The sequence below is a fragment of the Canis lupus genome, chromosome 4, assembly GCF_011100685.1.
Source record: "Canis lupus familiaris isolate Mischka breed German Shepherd chromosome 4, alternate assembly UU_Cfam_GSD_1.0, whole genome shotgun sequence".
NCBI lineage: Eukaryota > Metazoa > Chordata > Mammalia > Carnivora > Canidae > Canis > Canis lupus.
The window spans coordinates 13153213-13168388 of NC_049225.1; the positions used below are offsets into that span (position 1 = coordinate 13153213).

General features: G+C 41.1%; 1 protein-coding gene across 10 annotated transcripts in view; it reads right to left on the bottom strand.

Moving 5' to 3' along the window:
• ANK3 (ankyrin 3) overlaps positions 1-15176 on the bottom strand; it is a 663391-nt gene that overhangs the window by 317143 nt on the left and 331072 nt on the right. For 5 of the 10 annotated variants that reach the window (XM_038533998.1, XM_038533996.1, XM_038533995.1 and 2 more), the window contains exon 1: positions 8499-9258. The exons of 1 other annotated variant lie outside the window; for it this stretch is intronic. In XM_038533998.1, the coding sequence (XP_038389926.1) occupies positions 8499-8612 (114 nt within the window). In that variant the 5' untranslated portion in view covers positions 8613-9258. Of the gene's footprint in view, positions 1-8498; positions 9259-15176 lie in introns of those variants that run through there. 4 more of the 10 variants (XM_038533999.1, XM_038534004.1, XM_038534005.1 and 1 more) reach the window with 4 other exon arrangements.

A 15176-nucleotide genomic window follows, 5' to 3' on the forward strand; every position in this document is an offset into this window, starting at 1 on the left:
AAATGCCTTTACAGTATTTCTACTCTTTACAGTATGTATGCAAGTAAAGGACTAATAACATCCTGGTTTGAACAATGTGGTAACTGAAACCCAAAGAAATTTAGTTCAAGGCCACAGCTAATTAGTGGCAGCTCCAATATGAATTCTTATCGAGGCCCAAAGCCCATTCTTTCCATTTCCGCGGTTTACAATACTTACCCTCCCCATGACTTTCTCCTTATTGCTTACATGCTTTATTAATGTTTTTAATCCTCTAGTAAACAAAATTTAGCATATTTTCATACACGCTTCAATTGTATAGACATCTTAGAAAATTGTACTTCATTGGGATAAAATAATGCTGCTCATAGTATTAAAACTACAAAATTCTTCGGGCTACCTACATGTAGGTTATAGATGCTATAGCGTCACTGGCTTCCAGTCACTAGAAAATCTTGGACCTACTTCCAACCCTCTCTGGCCAAGTTCTCTGTTGCCACTCTTTTCCACACAGTCTATACATCTTTCCTCTACTATGGTGGTGATTTTTGTTGGCTTTTGTTTTGCCAAAGGGCAAGCTACGAACCTGGTAGATATGAATATTAGTCTCTATCCATTCTAATGGACTTCATATAAATTCAAACAGAACTGATGATATGATCTTAATTAGTAGAAGGTCACCTATAACTGAGAAATCATTTACTGGAACCAACTAAATCTCAGTTGAAATCTATACATTTTATAGGCAGCTCCTATATTTGATGAGGATAGGCCATTCTTTTTTAAAGCCACTTTGGGTGCAGGACAGCATAATCTTGAATCAAGGGGATAAGCACTAGAAAATTATGAACTATATGTTAAAGGTCCAGACTTCTTTTCCATTAATTTGCTTTCAATTCTTCTACTTTTAACTTATACAAACTAGAAACATCAATCTGGGTAAGACTATAGCAGATTCCTTGTTTTCAAATGTTATCTTTCTATGCAAATATTTTCTTCAGAATACTATTTGGATTATATAACTGACAGTGTAACAATGTATTTAGACATCATCCTTCAACATTTAACCTATTCATCAATCAACAGATAGAAGCTAATAATTCTACTTCGTTTCAGCCACTGAATTCCTCTTAAAAGTTATTTTAAATGTGCACTAATTTAAATGTACATTAATTTAAATGTAATGATTTAGACAATATTTAGATTTGGCAGTGAAAGATAATTTATAAAATTTCAGTTACTAAATAATTTAACTATAACATTGCAACAGTTGATCATTCTTCTCTTCACATAAGAATTCACCATAAATGTCTATTAATAATGACCTCTCTTAAAAAACCTATCCTACAGAAGTTCTGATGGCTCAAGCAAGGGGCTTAGAGCCACACAGAGCTTGATTCCAAGGCCAGTTATTTCTGTGACTGAGGCAAGTTACATAACAAACTTAAGCTTAGGCTAAAGCCTCTGTACATGTGGATAACACTCTGGCACAGTGTTAACGTACCCAGTGCTAACCCAACATAAAAAATACCTATTTTTTCCTCTAGTTCTTCACCCCTACCTGTGCCGAGTAATACAAGAAGAATATAAAGAAGCAGGTAGGGGCGCCTGGGTGGCTTAGTCAGTTAAGTGTCTGCCTTTGGCTCAGGTTATGATCTCAGAGTCCTGGGGTGGAGTCCCATGTTGGGCTCCCTGCTCAGTGGGGAGTCTGTTTCTCTCTCTCCCTCTGCCTTTCCCTCCCTTTCATGCATGCTCTCTCCCTCATATAAATAAATAAAAAATTTAAAAGATTACATTACCAGTCCTCACCACAGTGACAGGCACAGTGTAGGTGCACAGTGCATTTTTATTAAGTGAATAGATACTGGTAAAATGTGACATGATTAATGTATTTTTTCTAATAACATAACTACAATTATAAAGCATTGCCAAATCCTCTTTGTCCTCAAGCATACCTACTGAAAGCAAACATCTTGAGATTCAATAAAACACACATATACACAACAATATATCATCTTGCCAAAGGCAAATCAAGAGACAGAAAAGACCATGAGCTTGAAGAGTAATGAAGAAACAGTTCAGTAGCTGTAGAATGTTGGTGACAAAACTAACAAAATTTTAAATAACACATTCAGATATTAATAAATATATAATTTATACTAAGATGATCTTGCACTGATTATAATGGTAATTGATCAAGACCAAGAAAGTATGAAGTTTTTTTTTTAAATGAACATATAACTTTGAGAATAAAAAAAAAATGTATCATGATAGGAACAGAGAGCACAGAGAATCCATCAGCAGACAAGTTTTATTTAATTGCTTCCCAATTCCTAAATATCATAGAATGTTAAAAGATAAAGATTCATAACTTTTCTATGAGTGAGTTAAGCCTTCTTCCATCCATCCTCTTCCAAATGGAGGAAGAGTAGAGATGGGGGAGCAGCCACTTGTGCTCCTAAAGAGGTTACCTGCCTGGCTGCCTGGCACAGCCCCTAAAGGCTCAGGTTCCATTCATTCTTGTGTTGCTTATGAATATCAATAACAACAGCAACAACTACCACTATATGGCTCTTGCTTTGTGCCAAATGCCATTTTAACCCTAATTCATTGAAATCTCATTGCAACCCTATGTATGTACTTTTATTATATTCATTTTTCAGGTAAAAAGACTAGGGCCCTGAGAGGTTAAATAACTTCCCCAAGGTCACACCAGCTACAAGGGCTAGCACCTGAATGCAGACAATCTTACACTATAGTCCATGCTCTTAACCACTGTAGGATACTGCCTCTCATCCATCCACCACCCTTCCCTTTCTCCCTCCCATCCTTCACCTACTCTGCAAGGCCCAGTTTGGTAGTAGGTGATTATGATACCACTTCCGCCCTCAAGGAGCTCATAGTCTCCTGGGTGAGGCACATGGGAACTCATAATTACAGTACAGAAAATCAAGGGTGCTGATAGAGAAACTAGACTCAATAGACATCTGGAGTCTACACACTCAGCAGAGCAAGAAACAGAAGTAGGTTCCTTTTATCTAATAATACAGGTCAACGTAATCTTCTTCAAAAGCCCAGTCATTGTAGTATACAACCTCCTCCTGCATGGCATCTTATATAATGGGTGCCATAGGGCATAGGAAAACAGGCATGGAGAAGGCCTGTAAATGTCAGGAAGCACCAAACTTATATAGCAAGAGATAATCCTCAACAGTTTATGTGTCTGAAATTTATTCTCAAATCCTTACATTGAGATAGTCCTAAAAGATACTGCCAGATTTTTATTTCAGTAAACCCAGTGGTTAAATACAGATTCCAAATGGGTCCTGTGACCCAAGTTTAAGTGTAGACCCAATACTTATGAGCTATGTGACCACAGGCAAATTATTTATTCTCTTTAAGTCTTTGTTTAGCTATAAAAACTAGGGATGAAAATAATGCCTGCCTCATAAAGAAGTTGTGAGAAAAACAGTAGAATAATCCATGGGAATCACTCTACACATCATCAGGTATACAGCAAGCACCTAAGACACTGTTATGTCATTATAATGACGTGTCTTTGAGGATTTGAAGTCCTGGTGTTGGTAATCTTCCTTTATTTTCAAAAATTTAAAAAGAAATTCTTCGGGTAAAACACTAAACTATTGTGGCAGTGGGGGGCACGTGGGTGGCTCAGTCAGTTAAACATCTGACTCCTGATGTCGGCTCAGGTCATGATCTCAAGGCCGTGGGATCAAGCCCCACATTGGACTCCACACTCAGTGGGGAGTCTGCTGGAGATTCTCTCTTTCCCTCTCCCTGTGCCCCTTTCCCTGCTCATGTTCTCTCTCTCCCCCCCAAATAAATATTTTTAAAAATAATCTATTGCAGAAGGGAAGAAAGACACACTACTCAGACTGCACTGAGTTAGAGATATAAAACTTGTTATTTAAGGCTCTCAGTGTCTAGGAAGTAGCTGATCACTTAGAAGATTCTCTGAATCAAATCCATTTTGATATATAGCTGTGAAAATATTAATTACATATGCTGTTTCATGTTGTAGGTAAAAATATGAGCTAGAGTTAGACTTTCCATGCTGGAATCTTGGATCTATCACTAAACAGTACGGGAACAGCTTATTGGGCTCATGCCTCAGTTTCCTCATTTATAAAATGGGGATAATAAAAATATTTTCTTTGTAGGGTTTTTGTCAAGATTAAGTGAGCCTCTACCTACAAAGCAATTTAAAAACCCTACCTGGTATATTTTAAGTGGTCAATAAATGTCCTGGGAGAAAAGACATGAATCCAGGAAATTTAATTATTCATTTTCCGCTTCAAGCCAGGAACTTGGCAGTTACCCTAGAATCCGATCTCTCCCTCTCACATCCTACATCCAGTCCATTGCCAAGTTCTGTTGAGTCTTCCCCTAAATATCTCTTGGTTGCAACACCCCCTCTCCTCTGTCAGAGTCTCTGGCCTGGTTCAGACCCTCAGCATCTCTGATTCCTGAATCATCACCAGCACTTCCGGATGGCTCTCCGGCTGCTGTCTGCAACACGGACACCCAAGTGACGGTTAAGCCATACAGCTGTTCAGTTCCTCCTCCTCCCGCCTGCATTCAAGGTGGTTTGAGTCCCTCTCCTTTGAGAGGGTCATTTCCAACCTTGTGAGATGGCATACAGAGGTCTTCATGACCTGGCTTCTGACTACTTTTCTGGCCATTTTTCCTGCCATACACTCTTGTGCCCTTTCCTCCTTACTTATGTTTTTCACACACCTGTACATTGCCTCTTACTTCCACCACTTTGGGCATAGGATTCCTGTCCTTCTGCCTGCCTGTCTTGCTCCCTCCTCTCTCCTCTAGGGCTCAGCTTCACCAAAAACCATGTCTGAGCCCATTCGAGTTCAACTGGGAGTCTTCCTAAGGACTCCCGTGCTCTCTTCCACATGTTATGCAGGGTGATTACTGGTGCTCATATCTTTCTCTCGTCTCTGCAGGGAGTTACCGCGCTGCTGCCATTCTGCTTCTGTTAGTTTTGTCCCCACCACTCAATGCCATGCCTGATCCACAGAAGTCACTCAGTAAATGTTTGCTGAATGAACGCATGAATGCATGAATGCAAACATAAAGGAATGAATATTCACTCCTGCTCTACCACTGAAAAGTTGTAGGAGTCTGACATCAATAATTAGAAAAGATATTAAACATAAAATTTACTGCCACTTTATCCCAGTATATATTATCCTCTGTCAGGGATACACACACACACACACACACACACACACACACACACACACAAATATGTGTTTCTTTTTTCCTTAGATCACCTCAAAGTGTTTTTTTTTTGATAGGATGTAATAAATATATACAAGGATACTTGTGAACATTAAAACAAATTATTGAATAGGTTAAGGTCAAGTCTCCTAATATCCCTCATTATTTTTTTTTTTAATATCCCTCATTATTGAAATGTATTTTATAGTTTACCCAGAGAGAAGGCAAAATATGTTGGTAACTCGGCACCAGAGGCCAGAGGCAAGAAGGGAAGTGTGGGCCTGAGAGCCTTTGTGACTTTCAGCCCTCATGAATCTATGGTAGTTTGGGTCATCTACTGACCACCGCCCGTGGGCCAGGACATTGCTCAGTGCAGCGAATATAAAGAGTTCCTCTCTGCAACTTGCTCAGTCAGGGCATGGATCCAATGTTAAGCCACTCAAAGGCACTCTGTCTACCTTTGGCATGCCACCCACTCACAGCCAGCCTCAGCAGCCTGTCAGGATAGGAAGAGTAAAGGGGAATATCTAGCAGGGAAGAGCAATGGGAAAGGGTGCATAAGGGAGATTTGTAAATGCAGTGGAAAGAAACTTTTAAAAATACTCATGAAAAGGTTTTTGGATTTCTTTCTTTCCTTTTTTTGCTCCAAGTCAGAAAAACTGGTGATGAAAAGATTAAGGGTTCATTCATCTAGCTGTATGTCCTATAACAAACAGAAAGATCTTTTTCTGGACCCTAAGGTTGCTATGGTAAGAATAAGATGCATCGTTATTAAAATTCAAGTCATTAAAAATTCCTAGAAGTCTCCTATTTTTTGATTGGTAATCACCTATTCATGGTTATCAATACTCATAAAAGATCAAATGTGGATTTTCAAAAAAAATGAAATGTGAATGCAGTGTTAATTTTATATATGTATTATGATTTGATTTACAAATTAGATACTCTTTATGTTTTTCTTAAGCTTTTCTATTTTGTGATTTCGTGAGACTACTCAGTATTACTTTTATGTAATTAAAAGATCCTAGAGGATATTTCTACATGTGAGCAAGAGCAGCGAACCCCACAGTAACCCATAAAGCATATAAAAGCAGCTTTTCTGATTGACACGCGACCTACAATATGGAGCAAAGTAACCGCCAAGCCTTCATTAGGATCTTAGGGAAAAGGGAGGAAAAAGAAACCTCAAGTCAAAATAATCCACTTTGTACAGAGTAAGTGGTATATATGCTTTGTGACCAAAAAAGAATCTAGATTATGTCTTCAAAGTAATCTAATCTTGCCTTTACACTTTGAAAGTAGTCCCTGAAATCTCTGGACTTTGAATATTTAAATCTCCTGAAATACACTAGTACAACAGCAGCAAAAGCATTATTCCCAAGCCACTTTCTGGATCAACTCTGTGACCGTCCCGAGAATAAAACATTTTAAATCTGCTTGCACACTGACATAGCGATATTGATATTTCTCCATGTTCCCTTCTGGTTGCTAAGAGATTTACATTGGACGGACTCTGTTGTACTCATAACAAAGCAGTTTGGTCCACAAAGCATTTGCTCCAGCTCAGTGAGTCCAGAAGCTCCCTTTGCCTCACCCCTTCCCTATTTTGCTTCCAAGTCAAACAGGGGCCCAGGCCCCAAGGCAGCGGGCCTGTCATCACTACAGGAAACTGCGGTGCATAAGCCTGGCTCAGCTAACAACTGTTACACAGAGTATGAACAGCAATGATGACTTTGTATCCTTATGCAAATATATGTACCTTCCCCCATGGTTTCTTAGAAGCCAGTTTATGGTGGTGGGAGTGGGTAAAGATGGGTGGAGAGGGGGCACTCAATAATGACCTACCCAGAGACAGCCTAATACAGTACAATTAGACCAGAAGCTAGCAAAATATGGCAATTCCATAACTCTGCTGTGCAGGGCTTTGAAATACGCTTGCACAGAATTTCCTAACCTGAGTTTGTACTTTTGTGAAAATACATTCAAAAAAGTTAATTTACAGGAATATTGAAGGGGGAAGGGTCTACATTTAACATCTTTCAGCAAAGCAACTGTAGCCCTCCAGACTCAACTTCATCAAGCCTGCCATGTAACAAAAGGCAGAGAGTCTTCTTTTGCAGACCCTAACTCTGGAGAAGATGACAAAGGCACCAAAAATATTCATGATCAACCCTGAAAAGAGGTACATGTGGTGGATGAAATCTGCATGTCATTTGGAAGGCACATGCATCAGTGCTCAGAGCAAATTAAGATTATCTTTCCCTTGGGAATTCTCACAAAGAGACATAAAAATGCTTTATGACCTGACTTTCATATTCAGATCACAGAGTTTTAGTCAATTTTTATTAATTGCCGTGGAGGAAAAGTGCTTTGGGCCCTCGCTACCCACCGGGTACCTAGGAGTCATATTTAAGGGCACAGCCACTAAACACTCAGTAAGTACTCTCAGGCTGTAATAAAACACCACTGACCTAGAATATTCCTCCTCCCCCCACTTCCCAACACCTTAGAATATCAGTTGGGGATGATCAATGCTCATGCTTTAATCAGAAGCAATCAGTGTTGAAGCCTGCAGGTCCCTGCCGGGCCATGGGAATTCCTGCATTCAGGATAATCTCTCTCCCCTAGCAGAGAAAAACAAACCTCTGTGATTTTAGCTTCATTTAACAAAAGAAAGTTATTTCTGGCAGCTTATTTCCATTGCACAAGCTAACTCAAAGCACCTCGTACAAATAAGAGGCAAAAGAAAAGAAAGAAGGGGGAGGAAAGCGAAGCAGGAAATGACTTTTTTGCTACGTCTTTAAGGTCACAGATCTGCCTGAGAAACGCACACATGTGACAGTAGTTCTAGCACAAAAGCTCCTTTTCCACGAGACAGACGTCCAAGAAGTACAAAGACTGGCTCTCCGGCCTCTCCCTTGAACCTGAGTCCCTGTAGTCCATTTAACCTTGACAGGGCTGAGAAGAAACTACTTTTAACTCCCTTGCAACACCTTTCTGTGTCCTGGCAACATGCCCCTGCCCATGTGAAGTGCAAGCACACCTTCCGCATCAGCACTGCAATCTCCCCCACACAAGATCAAATCTTCCCTCGCCTGTAGCCCATCCTGGGCCGTGGTCTAACACTGGGTTTCAGCATCTGTTCCCAATTTATACCCTATACAGCATGTAAAAATAGCCCTTCATGCCTCTAAACAGGCGCCGGGAGGAGATTAAAACAAAAAGAACCCAGGCAAGATATATGCTCTGGCAGAGACAACTACCTTTTTCTTCCGATCCCGGGACCGTTTGCGGTGTTTCCTTTTTTTCTCAGTCTCTTCTTCAGCATTGATTTCTAAATCCCTGTTTTTCTTTAATTGTGAGGCTGCATGAGCCATAATGCATTTAAAAAGATCTTCTCAAGCACGCAGGGCTTCCTCGTCTGAGGTGATCTCCTCGGGCACCTTTAGCCAGGCTTACGGCAGCATTCCAATCACTGGAGAGAGCCCTTTGACCAGAAGCAGGAAGACATGCAAAAGGCAAAGATGCTGTAGCAGTTGCAGCATTTAAAAACCCAAAAGCCGGTCTCCAGACTTCATCTTCCACCTTCCTCCACCTGAACCTTTACACGAGAGTGCAGCCATCGTAATGCATTGAGCGTAGTGAAAAAGACAGCTGGGGCACAGGAAGCTGTATTATGGCCGTATCCCCTGCCACCAGCTGGAAGTGTCTAAGTGATGCCTCGGAAGGGGGAATGCTGCAAAGGATGCTTCTCCGAAGGGAGAAAATCCAGAGTCACCACACATGCAGGAGTGAAAATCCAGTACTAATTCTGAAAACCTATTTTAGAATCCTTCGAAAAAAAGACAGGGCTGCAATTTATACATCACCACTAGTTCTGCACAGAGCATAATTTAACCCATAAGAGAATGGAGCTGCTCCTACTTTAGTTTAACTGCTGATGGTGACAAAATATATAAAATAAGATTTCACAAAGTGCACTAAATTTTGCTACGGAGACCCTGACTGCATTACAGGGAAAACAATGCATGCATTGCTGGTCTCAACACTGTGTCCTTTATGCTGAACTGTCAGCCCAAATGCATCTTGTGGGAGAGGACTACAGAAGGGCCTGTTGTCTTTTAAAAACAACATGCTGATTACAACACATCATACAGAAAGGCGTGAGCATGTTGGTGCATGGAACAGATGCCCGATTCAGAGGAGTTCCCCAGGACTCTCCTCTCATGTGGTCCACGGGTCGGAGAATGGGCAATCTGTGCGGCAATCGGGGTTTCGGAGACACTGAACTGGAGATCGGCTTTCGTGTTAGGGTTTGCTTCAATCACCTTACTATTTTTGCCACCTGAGTCCTCACGGACTGCAGCCTCTGAATATTCATGATGTGAAGTGAAGCAGCAGTAGTTCTCAAGGCCTGCTGGCGTGGCTTCTGCCAGGACGCACACACTGGAAGAAATGCGCCAAGTCAGAAATCCTGTGTACACACACGGTATTCACACAGCCTGAGCAAGAAACGGCCGAATGTTAGATGGGACCTAAGACATTTGAGCCTGGTACAAAACCCTAAATCCACCAGGAAAATAAGATGATGCTCCATTGAAAAGCTTTAGACGTGTACTTCCAATACCGTAAGTCCAAGTGCTTCTTCCGGTAGAAAACGTCCATAATGTTAGAGATCGGTCCTTTTGGCTTTGCAGAACTGATGGCTAAAGCGTGTGAAAGCTGAAGCAGGAAGTCCAGAGGCGCCATGTGAGGAGTTGGCTGAAGTTCTCTGGAGCTGTTGTTCACCTACTTCATAAAGCACCTGCAATGTGAGCTCCTGCAAACAACATCCACCCGGTACATTTCGGGCTTGGAGATCAAAAGGCTTCTTCCCCATCCCCCTGTAGGGGGATTTACCCTCTGCTGGGCAGTGATAGGCAACAGGACAGGAAAGACACCCAGGGCTTTCCAGTCCTGCTGCAAGTGGATGGCACACACACCTCTCGGGCCCTACTATGAGTCACTTGAAAACCATGTGGGTCAACCATTCCCAGGGGCCTACTGCGTGTGCTGATGGTCATGAGCTGCTTCCCCAAAGAAACAGTCTTCAGGATAAAAGAGCTCTGGAAAGGGTCCCCAGTGCCTACCAAACCATCATCTGACAAAATAGAGGAGAAAATGAAGGAGGGGAATTAAATGCAACCCAGATCCAAAAGTGATAAATCATATTTGGATCTTAGTAATAAAAATGTTTTTTTACCAAAATATATTTTTTTAGTGTAATAGGAATAGGTGGGATGGAGAAAAAAATACAAATTAGAACTTTTGTACAGTCTCTCTTTATATAAATTATTCTGTACTTTTGAGGAAAATTCATATAATTTCCTTTCCTTATTTTCAGCAAGTTGTAGAGAATAGCCAGCTTAAAAGCTGGCTGGTTTCCCACTGGCTCCTGGACCTTTTTTTCTTTCTTTATAGACACTAATGATACTTTAAAATATATTTATAAGTATCCTTGATCAGAGTAACCTCTTTATCTGAGGCTGCCGAAACTCTACTTTCCCATTGATCTCTATCAGCCAAAGCATAGCAGGAAATTAGGAGAACAGGCCCCAAGTGCTTTTCAAAACATTTCTCTCTAGAATAATTGTTTCTCCAAAATTACTCAGAAGTTGAGAATCCATCACAACTATTATGTTGCCATAATATAATTTTTTTGCTATGTTGGATTTTGTAGTATCTCAGCAAGTGGTTAACCCATCAAAAATAAATTCTAAGGCTTGGCTTATTTAGGTTTTATTTCTTTCAGAAAATGTGGGCTTTTGCCCTCCATTTCTAAACCAGCAGAACTTTTAACAGCAATGCTGCTAGGGAAGGCAGCCCTGTGGATCTGAGACTTTGATTATTATACTACTGAAGTCTTAGTTCCCTTCTTTCTGCCCAGCGTTCATCCTGACAGGTAACTCTCCAACTCTCCAGCTGCTTGTGTACTCATTCTCAACACAAAGGGAGACCCATGATAGCCACAAACACGAGGTTTTCTCCTCCCAAACTGAATTGACAGTTCTTTCAATAATTGTAGGAAGCAAGCTATTTATAATAGCTGAAAATTAAACATGAAAAGAAAAAGAACTTTTAAACACTTTATTCTCTGGTTGAAGATTCAAACAACTGTCTCACTGAAGTCTCCAGAGCTTGCTCTTTTCTGCAAGGTTACAGAATTAGGATGGATCTGCAGAATAAAACGGTCAGCATAGTTGTACAAGAGAGTGTCTCTGAGCAGGGTGGTGGGTCTCCACAGCAGGAAGGACATGCAAGGTTCAGTTGCATCAATTATCACCTGCATACAGGGTAACTTGTCCAGTCCCACTCCCTGACATTGGCCATGAGGGGGTACTGGACAGGACTCACACAGGATGGGGATGGCCTAGGCATGGAATGTCAAAGCTGTTAAAAGTTAAAGACTATTCTTAAGCCAATTCTCTCCAGAGAAGAGGGGGGAAGGGGGAATCTGTTCTGGTTTTATAAAAGTTCCAGGTACAAGAATTCCTAAAGCATCCTTTCAAAAATAAAGTAAAAGAGTGATCTTTCAAACTTCTTAGCAACAGAAACCCTTCTTTGAATATGTCCTATAAGAAAGGCAGTTATAATCAGCATAAGAGTGGAGCCATTGGGCTGAACTGAAGGAATGGTATCCTAAAGCCCAGCTTTATGTCCCCCTACCCTTCCTGCAGAAGGCAGCTTGACTGAGCAATTTGAAAGCCAGCATCCTGCAGCATGGAAGAGTCCTGGTCTTTTTCTTGCTTGGACCTCAGTTACCAGAACTTATTTCAAAAAGTGATGCCTGTCAAAACTTTCCTTACGATTTTGCCCAAAATTATTCCTGGTTCCTTACCAGAAATGACAAATTTCACTTAGAGGACCTCCTATTTGTGCATTGCAACATAAGACTAGTACCAAAAAATAAAAATCACTTTCTAGTTTGGTAGCTGGAATAATGTGTATTCCCCAAATAATTTCTAATGCAGGAATCAAAAGTTTGTGACTAAATATCCCACTGAAAATAAAACCAAGTCAACTCATTAGGATGTTTTATAGACTTCAGAAACTAGCAAGGGAAACTTCTCTTCACAGTTTAAGCTTACATCTTGACAGGATTTTGAGACAAACTTTGACTATTGTCTCAGCCAATTATTAACTTGACTGCTCTCCGGTGTTATTTTGTATTGTGTCTCCCCATTCTTGAGCTGGGTGGACACACAAACAATGTATGTGATTTTTATGAAGGGAATACTGTCTCTTGGTCATTTTGAAGTTATAATAAATGTGCACTTTGAAAAAAATATTACATAATGATGTAGAGAAGGGGAGGATGGGGAATGTAGACAAATGGAGGATAGGAAGCAGAAAGAAAAAAAAAAGTTCCCATCTGCCAGGGAGGCTGTACCTTCCCAAACCTACCCTCTGCTCTCGGTAATGAGCAAAGTGTGTGTTTTGATGGAATGAAAACTATTCGTGCTGCACCCACTGCAGTTTTCTCAGAAGCAGAGCAGCCTCACTGTAAGAGTCAAAATATTTTTCCTTCACAAAGAAAAATGGATTCATCGACATTTCATTAATTTTGGCACCCTAGATAAAGATGATGTCAAGAGACCTTGAGCAGGTTCCGAACAATGTGAGGAAGAAGAAAGAAAACAAGCACTAAACCTGTCAATGGTTACAAATGACAAAAAAGCATCCTGGGAAATTCTCAACTCATAGTCACATATTCTTCTTCATTTGCAGATGAGACACATAAGTGATAAAAAAAAAAAAAAAGACTATCTGGACAACACTGAAAGATGGCGGGTCCTTCCCACACTCTCATAGGGGTACCACCTCTGGGTAAATGAGCACTAGCTTTGGGCCCATCTGCCTTAGTGCTCAGTCTGCCCTCCATCCCTGGACTAGACGGTCTGTACAACTAACCGGCTTGACCTCCGTGTTGGAGAGCCAGCTGGCCCCAGGCTGCCAGCTGCTTCCGCCACCTCACATGGGCACCTCACAACAGGCACACAGAGGCAGCTTTCCTGAGGTCCCTACACCACAGCCACACTGGCCACCTAGGGAGGAGGGAATCCCTCATTCTGCATGGAAGACTCCCCCAGTCACATCCCTAGGCTCCATCTGACCCAAGGAGTAGACTGGCCATGCCTGGCAGAGCACTGAGTGTGAAGCTAGCACCAAGAATGGTGGGCAAGCCAAAAGTACTGAACAAGACATGTTCTCTCTGCCCCCCTGTTTTTATAGAAGGAGTGGCTAGGCCAAAGGACTTCAAACCCACCCTCTCATGAACCCAAAATGCCATGACTTGAAGTGATAGAAGGTTGTGGGTGTTTGGAAATAAAGGGAGATGTATAGGAAAGGTATATTTAGAAGAGTTGTGATCTATGCTGGCCAATATGGTAGCCACCAGCCATATTTGGCTATTGGGTACTGAAATGTGACTAATATGTCTGGAGAACCAAGTTTTAAATTTAAAACCATTCTCAATTCAGATAGTGGGACACATTTCAGTGTGTCTTGAAAATCTGGATATGGGAATCTACTTTTCCAAATTTAAATTTTACTTGAAAAATACGGATCAAGTATTTCCAATAATTTAGCATCCAAATTAAGACATGAAGTAACACTGGCTTGCAAGACTTCATATGAGAAAAAGCAATGTAAAATTCCTCAGTAATAATCGCATATATTGAGTCCTGTCAAAACGAAACTATTTCAGATATGTTCAGTTAAATAAAATATATTAAAATAAATCTTACTTTTTAAAAAGATCTTTAAATGTAGCTATTGGAAATTTGAAATTATACGTGTGGCTCACACTACAGTGATTATCTATATAAAGAGCCTATATGAACAAAAAGAGCTTAATTTGCCAGACATGATCTTTCCAAAGGCAGATATTTCTGCAAACAAGCATTAGAAGACACCCAGCAGGGTAGCCCGGGTGGTTCAGTGGTTTAGTGCCGCCTTCAGCCCAGGGTGTGATTCTGGAGACCCGGGATCGAGTCCCACAACGGGCTCCCTGCATGGAGCCTGCTTCTCCCTCTGCCTATGTCTCTGCCTCTCTCTCTCTCTCTCTCTCTCTATCTCTCATTAATAAATAAAATCTTTAAAAAAATAAAAAAAGAAGAAGACACCCAGCAGTCAGTCATTACGTTTTCTGTTTGAAAGACAAAGCCCAAAAGGTAGTGTGTTCTCAGGCTCTTGCACAGAAAGAACCATTCATGTACTCATGGACTCACCGATTCACCCTGCTGGTCACTGTGTCCAGCACCTGGAACATACAGGTGAATGGGACTTGGTTCCTGTCCTCAAGTAATCAAATGGGAGAGAAAGAGAGAAGTCAACTAGCAATCACAGCACAGATGCCCTGGAAGCAGAGCTGGGCATATAAAATAGAGCACAGAGATCAGCACTCAGAAGAGTGCTATCTTGGTCAGGTATGAAGTCTCTCTTCACTATTCGCAGAACTTAGAGTTTTGCAATTTGATCCCTCACACTCTAGTCACATAGCCAACTGCTCATGCACTGAACAGATCATGTGGAATTCTCCTTATGGTCCAGGTACTGTTACAGGCACTGGTGATACCAACAGTGAGTAAAACAGAAGAAGCCTCATGCTCTGCAGCTTCTGTTCCTGTGAGTATGGGACAGGGGAGTAAACAAGCAAGCAAATCCATGAAGAAGATAATTTCAGATAGTAGCAAGTATTGTGAGGAAAATAAAGCAGTATGACCAAACTGGAAGTGACCAGAAGGGGAATAATGGCTCATGGACTCTGCTTCTTTCCATCTTTGACTTTCAAGGAAAAATAAATCAAGATGGTGAAGAGGCAATGAAGTTGAGTCTTCCACTCTATAAGGGTAGTGATTCCCCAAAATAGCCCTCTTAACTAAGACATTGATTGTGGTGGC